The sequence below is a fragment of the Pteropus medius genome, unplaced genomic scaffold, assembly GCF_902729225.1.
Source record: "Pteropus medius unplaced genomic scaffold, Ma_sr-lr_union100, whole genome shotgun sequence".
NCBI lineage: Eukaryota > Metazoa > Chordata > Mammalia > Chiroptera > Pteropodidae > Pteropus > Pteropus medius.
Window position 1 is genome coordinate 4398914 of NW_024354875.1, and position 9650 is coordinate 4408563.

General features: G+C 41.9%; 1 protein-coding gene across 2 annotated transcripts in view; it reads right to left on the reverse strand.

The window, feature by feature from the left end:
* The window catches only part of RHBDD1 (rhomboid domain containing 1), a 112042-nt gene that overhangs the window by 34622 nt on the left and 67770 nt on the right, over positions 1 to 9650 (reverse strand). For both annotated transcript variants that reach the window (XM_039855787.1, XM_039855788.1), the window contains exon 6: positions 8907 to 9029. In XM_039855787.1, coding sequence (XP_039711721.1) covers positions 8907 to 9029 — 123 coding nt within the window. The remainder of the gene's footprint in view (positions 1 to 8906; positions 9030 to 9650) is intronic.

Sequence of the window (9650 nt, forward strand, 5' to 3'; positions counted from 1 at the left end):
AAAGCTCTCTCAAGGTTCAACTCTGCTCTAGAAAATGTAGGTTCAATCGAGCCCCCTTCCTGGGAGGTCCTGATTCCCAGGCTACTCACACCTGGGGAACCCAACCTACTTAGCACCCGCATCCCCAGGGCAGGACACTGTCAACAGTGCTGGGGTCATATTAACAGACATACATATAGATCATGCTGAGACAGGACGTCTCTTGACTCCTCCAAGTCTGTCTCCTCATTGTGTAAAATCAGGCGTCAGGTATGACGACCTCCGCCAGTGCCAGCATATTACAGTTTTGTTTGAAAATGGTGCTGCTTTCTCTTGTTCTCCATCATCAACTTTAAAACTAATTTAAATAAATTAAGCACAGGATCACAGTAATACATCCCTCCCCCGAGATTTAAAGGACAGTTATGTACTGAATACTCTCACAACGTGGCCCTGAGGGGCACCGAAAGAGACCATGATTCAGAGTAGATGAAACGTTAAGACACAGCCATAAAAACATTCTATACAATATTGATGCGTTGTTCTTCAGTGCTTAAAGAATTAAAGAGGCTCGAATAAAAAGGAAATGAAATTTTATTCACTGAAAATATCAAGTACTGAGTCTATTAAATGGTCTAGGCCTTCCTCTCAAAAAAAAAAAAAGATACCGTTTTGTTTCATATTTTAGTTTAGATACATAGGAATAGAAACTTCTTTACACCTTCAATTGTGTGATCAATACAAATTTATATCCATTGCAAGTTTAATGCACTATTTGATAGCTCTCTTCCAAATTAATATATCTTATAGAAATGATGAGAATTTATCAGGCCTATATTATAGTTTTCTCCAGTAAAATATTATGTTATGAAACACTGTATATACACATCCATAACTTCTGAGATTAAAAATTGTGTAGATAACGAGTATCCAAATCACCGTATCAGTGAACTTGACATTCTACAAAATTCTTACATAAGTTAGGGAATCATGGTTGCTGAAGTAGAGAATTTCACAGACGGATAAATAAAGTGATCGCTCATTTCAAAAGCTACTACCTCTCTTTCCTAAGTCCAGCATGACTGGTTAGCTGAAGTGACGAAAGGCACTTAAATCTGTCGCTCGGCAAAAAAGAATAGTATTTTCGGTCTGACAGTAAAGAGCAAGATTTATTCATGTCTGTAGGCCGCAATGTTTAACAGGAACTGTCACATCCACAGGGCTCAGACAGGGATTCGCTGAGTAACAGAATGAGTCACAACCCAGAGCGACACTATGAGTATGCAACTGACCGCTCTGCAACTCTTAGGAGCTGGTGGCCCAGATGGGTCTCCACAGGTCGGGGAAGGTGGAGGGGACGCGGGTGGGAGGAATTAATTCATTAATTTTCTTTCAACTTTTATTGTTAAATCTACTCATTAGCATCTGAATAATGCCTTTCAATAATGGTGATTGTGGGGGAGAAATTACACACATAACTATTAATGTCAATTTTACCAATGTGTTTAAATTTCACATATCATTTTTATTTTATTATTTTAGCGATGGCTGGGCTACGGTTAATATTTTTTAAATATGGACCTGAAACAAAACAGAAGCCTGTCCCTTTCCACTAGGGACCTAAACAGAATTCTGGGCCACTCGCTTTATTATGTGTCTGCCTGGCTGAGATAGTTACACGTCGTGTCATAGATTTGAAAAAGTATGAACTTATGTTTCTTTACATGAACAATTGCACAACCAGATACAGTCTCAAATACCAAACTTTACTCATCAAAATGAATATCTCCAACACAGAGAATAGCAAATAAGAACCAGTAATCAGAAGGAACTGCAATTGCTTTAAGACAATGTGGCAGATGGTACTTTCTTTCTTTTTTTTTTTTTTATCACACAGAAAGTTTTCCTGGGGGAAAACATACCAAATTATTAAAAATAAATAAATAAATAAAAGAAGCGGTCGCACAGAATTTTCTGTTCGACCCTGTCCTGGCCTGCTGAGCGCCTGCAAAGCCAAGCAGGGCAGCCGTACACGATTGCATAGGTTAAAAATTGCCAACTGCATCACGCCTGCAGCACAGGGCCACTGCATACGATACCAGCATTTCATCCGTGGATGTATCGATTTAGATCTGCCAGAGATTGTTGTTTGAAATGATCTTTTATCCCATGATCCCTGAGACCTAGGATTTGAACACTCACCGATATTCCTGACACTTCTCCACATCTTCACCTTTTTCTAGCTACGTGCCTCCTGCTTAGTCCATTACCGTAGAAGCTTTTAGCATAAAAATAATAATAATAGTAAAACCAACGTCTGATCAGTCAGTGACTCCCACCTCAAGCAAAGCTGATTGATACGCCAGGCCCGAAGCTCACATCCTCTCTGATTTGTGCCACGCCACGACAGATTAAAAGAACATGAACATAATTTACTCCCTTTATTCTCAAAAAATTCTTTACAATAATAAAGAAATAAGACAGATGCTGCTTTTATATACCTTGGTGTAGCTTCAATTAAAAAAAAATGTACAACTTAGTTAAAATAAACTCTTTCTTTTCTATTTAAAATGTACCTCAACTGGTCCTTCTGAACATATGATGCTTACGAACGGGATTCGAAGATATCGTCAAATGATCTGCTAACAGTAAAAGAACTAGATATCATTTTAAAATCTGACTACTTCTTTCCTAGTACGGCTTCCCTGGTAATTTTACATCTAAAGACTGAGAGACAAAGCAGCAACCAGTCTCGGTCTGAAGCCAAGACCTGTGTCGTTTATCCCACCCTAGTTCCACATATGGCTACCCAGCAACCCCAACTGGAGGGGGTGACAACTCTGCTTGATTTGCACAAGAGAGCCAAGTGTGACTGGGGCCATTTGCCTTTCAGGAGAGTCTAAGAAAAGCAGCACAAGTTACTCCACATGTCAGCAAGGGCTTCAAGCTTCAACCAGTACATGTGCTCCAGGCTGGCAGACAGAAGCTGCAAAGGACACAGCTTTGTACCCAGTCACCAGCTGAACTTGGTGGCAGGTTTGTTTTTGTTTTTTGGTTTTTTTTTTTGGTTTGTTTTTTTAAGGCACAAATTATACATGGGAGGATGTGGGGGAGAGGGAGAGGAAAATGCGATGAGCTAATGTTCCTAGCTGGCATCTGCCTTTTGACTCAAAGAAAGAGATGGCCCTTTTCCAAAATTTTTCTATTATTGTGGTATCAGCTGCCTCCTGGACTCATTTTGTAAAAGCTGAGACTGCCAACGGAATGAGACAAGATTTCTGTTAATGGTGGTAATGCGCAAGCCGCCTGAAATAATAGGGATTTTGATATTTCTTCTACAAAGACTGCTTGGGTATTATTATTGCCAGCATGAGCTTTAGGACTTGTAATTATGGCCAGGTATCGTTAAGAAATACAACAACAGAAAATTCTGAGGTTAAAAAGTTGCTACCTTGATGCTTTAATTTACTCTTCTAATATATTTAACTAACGAACAGTTTGAAACTAATTGGTTCTGGATGTTTCTTGCTTAACTGGCATTCTCCCAAATGAATTTCTATTAGTTGGCCCTTGTAGATCTCAGTATTATTGGTTGACGATTGTACTAACTTTTTACTCTGAAAACTGAGAATCAAAGAGAAAGAATTAAGCATTTACCCAGCCTTTTTAAAAAGGATTATAGATTCTACCTTCTTCGGGAGGGAAAGATCTCTATTTAAAAAGAAAAAAATACCTAGTAAATAAATGTACTAAGAATGATAGATTCAAGCCCCAATGAAGAATAAGAAATGCTTCCAGCTTCCATTTAGGATGTAAAAACCTGGAAAAACATCACTCCCCTCCTTATAATAAACATAAATGCTGGACAATCTGCAAATTAATAACTTTTCCTCAACCCAGCAGAGAGATGAGGCAGTAGGGCAATCAACTAAACAGCAGTCTAAAATGGCACAGGGACACTTGCTCTGTACTGAGGACAGACTCTGCTGGACGCTAATAAAAAAAATTTAGCCAAAACTGTTAACAAACCGCTAAAGTGTGAGCTAACAGGAGAACACAGAACACACCACAGACTATGCAACAGAATACACGGGGGGCGGCGATGTAAAGGAATTCACATACGCTCTGAGCTGTTCTCAGGACCTCAGGTGGCCCTCACAAAAGAGACAGGTGAGAGTCTGGAGAAAGTGCCCTTTGCATTCCTGGTGTGGTCCCGGGAACAGGACGGCAGCCACTGCAGGGAAGGTTTGTATGAAAGGCTGCCGAGATCCCTCTCCCCTGTCATCCCGATGGAACAAGAGCCTTAAACGCCTGGGAGAAAGGCAAAACGAAAACAAAACAAAAACAAAACAAGCAAACAAACAAAAAATCCCCAAACTTGAGGGAGGGACAGGAACACTGAGAAGGCCACAACTCCAAACCAGGGGACACACTGATGGCCTAAGACTAAAGCTTACTGTTGAACCACTATGTTGTACACCTGAAACTAATAGAATATTGCATGGGACCTATGATTAAAATTTTTTTAAAACTTTAGCGTACTCTATATAAAAAGAATATAAATATTGGATGAGAAAAAAACTCAGGGCATACCCCCTCCTTGCCTCCTGCCAGCAGAATAAAATGCACTGAGCAACAAGAAACAGCAGCATTACCATGGGGAAAGGGACAAGAGAAAGAACGGAGAACCCAACCAAGTTCTGGTGCAAAGGACCCGAAATTGAAGTTCAAGCAAACAGTGGGAAAAACTCTCTGGCCAATCAGCCTCCACCCAAAAAACTAAGTAACGCTAGAGGAACGGGAAGCCTTTGGCGTACTATGGGTACATTAAGTATGCAACATTACAGTAATTCTGGTAATTCAAAATACAGGGTTCAATAGAATACACAGACAAATCGGTAGGGATACAGAAAATCTGAGCAACATTATCGACTGTGTTAATTTAATCCACATTTGTTGAACAAGCCACCCAACCAGAGCAGAATTCACTATCTTTCTAGGTACACATGGCATTTTCACCAGGATGGACCATAAACTATCACAACCAGGAAAGATGTATCTTGGGAACACAAACCTGCTTCACCTTTGAAAACCAAAATGATTTAGTATGCCAATGGGCTAAAGAAGAAAAAGTATATAATAATCTCAACAAATACAGAATTTTTTACAAGCTAACTTATTTATAATAATATCTCTTACTCGAAGGAAGGAAGGAAGGAAGAAGGAAGGAAAGGAAGGAAGGAAGGAAGGAAGGAAGGAAGGAATTTTTAGGTGTAAATCGAAGAATAGACATGGAGGATTTATATGTTCAAAAATTGAGTGGTGTGAAAATATGATTACAAACATAATACTGAATGAAAAAAAGTAAAGTACAGAACAGTCCGTGCTAAGTGGTCAGCATTTTATAAACTAAACTCAAACCAAATATTTCTCCATAGAAACAAAGGCTAAAAACTCATAAAGGCCTTTTTAAAATGTCTCCTTGGTTTCTTATTCTTAATAAGACGATCACGAAGTGTTTTTCAAGGAAAACAAAACTGACATGAATGTAAGCCGTTTGCAAAGCTACTTCCTTTGCGGTCACCAATGACCTCATCACGCACTTCAAGAAGAATCTTCCCATCGCTTTCCTAGGAACTCGTTCCACATGCCCTTAAAATCATTCGCTGAAAACGAAAGTTCCATGGTCAAACACGCTTGGGAAGCATTAATTTCATAAACTGGTTTCTCGACTGCGGAGCTAATGAGAATCTTCAGCCTGCCTGGGTCGTTCTGGACCTTCGAGGGGTGTCGTGTGCGGTGTTGCCCAGATTTATCTGAACGCAGAATTTGTGGAGGCGAGCGTGAGAACGAGAGGAAGAGGAAAGGAGAGAGAGGGAAGAGTTGTTTCGGGTGGCCCGTGAGAGCAGGTTGCAGACTCTGTATTATTTTGCTTCTGAATACGTCGATGTGCACCTCCCGAGAATAAGGGACATTCTGCTACTTACCTGCAATACCGTTATCTCGTCCAAGGAAGTTAGCTTAGGTTATTTCCCTAATAACACCTGATCTAGTTCAAATACAAAATTCTCCAAGTTTTCTCAAAAAATGTCTTTTATAGCCAGTTTTTTGAGGTCCTTACATTATATTTGGTTATTTCCCTTTACTATAAAACCACATTCTGCTTCATATATATATTTATTTTATTTTATTTTATTTTTCCCCAGTACACTTAGTTTCGTTGAATTGTAGAAATCCCACATTTCATCTGGTCATTTCTGTCTAGTGTGATTCAGCTTGTTCCCTTATTCAATGTATTTTCTGTATAACAACACTTATATTTAAAGTCTTAGAGCCAGAGTAAACAGTTTTAGCAAGAATATGTCATAGATGGTACCGTGTTTCTCATAATGCATCATGTCAGGAGACGTACACTGTCGGGTCATCCCACTAATACCACGATTTTGATCACTGAGTTCCAGTGGTGACGGCCAAATCTCTCTGTTGCCAAGGTACATTTTTCCTTTGCTAGTAGCATGTCTTCTCTGGCCTGATATTATATCACTGTGTGAATATTCTGTTTCTCAACGACTTTCTGATGATCTTTGGTGATCTTTACAAGACTATCGTTTATTTCACTGGGTTTCTCATTAATTTTTATTTACTTCTTTTAAAATTCCTTTATAGTAAAATGTACTCTTTGTGGTGTACAGAGTTATATGAGTTTTGACAAATACAAAGCATCGTGTATCTACTACAATCTAGATACAGAACAGATTCATCACTTCAAAAAATTCCCTTGCACTGTCTTTTTGCGGTTCTAAATAAAATTTGTACAAAGTCCACCCTGAGTAGCTTTGCCCTGACCTGCCACCTGTCTCATGGTATTTCATGTCTCACCTGAAAGTGATTAAACTCCTGTGTGAATAGGAATAGCCACGAGAATCTGTTAAAACACAGGCTCTGGGCCCCTACTGCCCGAGGTCAGGATGCCGAGGCGTGCGTCGAGTGACTGTGATACCGCAGTCCACCGACGACCTGTGATGTAGTGACTAGGAGAACGGCCACGATTCTCCACCTGTCCTCCACCCACGCCCTTTGCAATGTGACTCTGCAGCTTATCCCGTGAAGTGGTGGGGTCTATCTCCCCATCCCACGGATCCAAACTGGTCCTCGTTTCTTTCAGTAGTTAAGACACAGAGGAACTGACGATGTGGCAGCATAATCCTTGCTCGTTTCCACACTCTCGTGGAGCCTGTGCACTGAGGCTGGGTGACCGAGCCTGGGCCAGCTTCCTGGGTGAGGAGTGACATGTGGTCTGATCACCATCTCCTCGGACAGCAGTCAGACATGTGAATGAGGCCATCCTAGAGCAGCCAGGCCCAGCTGACCACTGCAGGCCCCTGTGCATATCAGCCAAGACCACATAAGCCTGACCCAGCTGACTCATACGCTCAAGAGCAAGAAGCCATGCTTACTGTTTTAAGCCACGTGTGTCACAGTGATTTGTTATTCTGTATTAGATGACTGATACACCACAGTTCTGATACTCTTCACCTGAGAAATGCGGATTTATTCCTTCCTGACCCCTTCCCCTTGCCACCATCGTAAGGCAGGCTTCCATTTCTCGTTCATACTGCAACCGTCTTCCGCCTCGTCCCCTCTCTTGCTGTCATTCCCCACCTCCATGCACAATGCTGCTGCTCGGACTGTATTCACTGAAGTCAGAAACTGAGTGGTCGTCATTTATGTGTCCCATTGTCTAGCATGATGCCTGGTACCTCCCAGGCTGCTCGGTCCTTGTTGGAGGAACGGCTGCTGCTGAATTCTTAAACCACAGCTCGATCGCATCCCCCGTGCGGGACTCCACTGGCCTTCACGCCACATGCCGGTCCACTTTCTACGTGGCCTACTTAATTCTAGGGCTTCCGCGATCATGCCCCAGGCTCGCTTCCCACTCTTCTCCCCCTTCTCCTCTTAAAGCTCTGTTCAAAGGTGAGGGCTGGCTGACCACGCCCCTGACTTCTGCATTTGTGCAGATGCTGACTCCTGCCTGGAAGGCCCTTCCAAACCGCTGCAAACCCTACACATTTTAAAAGGACCCACTCAAACGCTGCCTCCTCTGTGAAACTCCGACAGCTCTGGTTAAGAAACACTCACCCCGTCTCACGGCCTTCAGCACTTAGCTTGAATCTCTCATATGCATCTGATTTTATGATTGGCATCTAGCAGGCACCCCCTACCTTTTTGACTGTGACCTTTTGGAGGGCAGATTCTATCTTTTGCCTCTCTGCAGTCCCCATTGTCCCGAACACAGTGCATGAAGCAATACGACCTAAATAAATGCTTTCTGAATGAATAGGTCATTTTCAGTCACTACTAACACAGTAAGAACAGTAACATCCAAACTTGTCAGCAAAATCCAGAACAAAGGTGGTAAAATAAATGTAGTAATTTTCATATATCTGTTTGTAAAGGAATTTTGGGGAATGTCAGTTAAAAATCCAAATTCCTAGGCTCTGCCCGCAGAGATTGGTCCAGGAGGTCTGGGTGGAACCCTGAGCTTGAATTCTTATCAAGCTGTCCATGTGATTTTCAGGAAGGTTCACGGGCGACACTGATACCTAATGACATAGAGCCTTTTTTCAAGTGCCTGGGGATTCTTTTAAAGTTTCTCGACCTTAAGGCCAAAGCACTGAGCGTGGCGGGCCTATAAAAAGAACCGCTTTAACGATACATACAGTCTGGCACCTCGTTAGCCCAGGTCGCTGGGGACATGGCATCACACCCCGTTCTTGGTAATCACAATCGGCACATCGTTTTTTCATCTAGTTATCCTTTTTTTAAATAAACTATGGAAAGTCTGATGTGCTACAAACAGTCCTTTTGCAGACCATCTCACCACATGAAGTCTGTTTTAAAGTAAGTGAAGGGCGCAAAATTCCCACCTTGGTCCCGGAGGCTGGCTCGGACCGCTCTCTCCAGCTGCTCCTCCTCGCTCAGTCCGGCTGTGTACGCGGCGTAGCTTCTGTGCTCCTCCTCGCGGGGATGGTCCTGAAACCCGGCGTAGCCTGCGGCCACAGCGAAAAGGTTAAAAGGTTACGGAGCAGAGCCGAGGACTGTTCTTTTCATATGTCTTATTTTATAAGCCAAGGCGGTAAAATAATTCAGGTCATTATTTTTAGTATATTAATAATCTTCAGAATAAGGGGACAAGTGGAGACCTCCTCCGTGAGGGTGGGCAGTGACTGTTTCGTCACTGTTGTGTCCACTGAGCTCAGCACCACTTCGGACATGAGTGAGTCTTTATGTGAGGAAGAGGAAGATGATGTTGATTCAGAAGAGAGTGGAACTGGACAGGGGACTGGAATGGACTATTCACATATAAATGGATTCTTCCAGCTCAGAGCTATTTAATACTTGGAGTATACTTGGAGCTATTTAATATTTGGAGCTATCTAATATTTAATATTTGGAGCTATTTAATATCTTTTGTGAAGTCTTGACTGGGGTCGAGGGACTAGCTGAAGTGACAGTTGATCAAGGCTTCCTGTCCAGTGGCTCCATATAATGAGAGACAGACCAATGTTCAATACAGTGTTGGAATACCAAATTCAGATACCTCATTAATAAAGGTCAATTTATAGAGCAAAGTTCACTGTTGCAAGGTATTTCCATTAATCTTTCCAAGT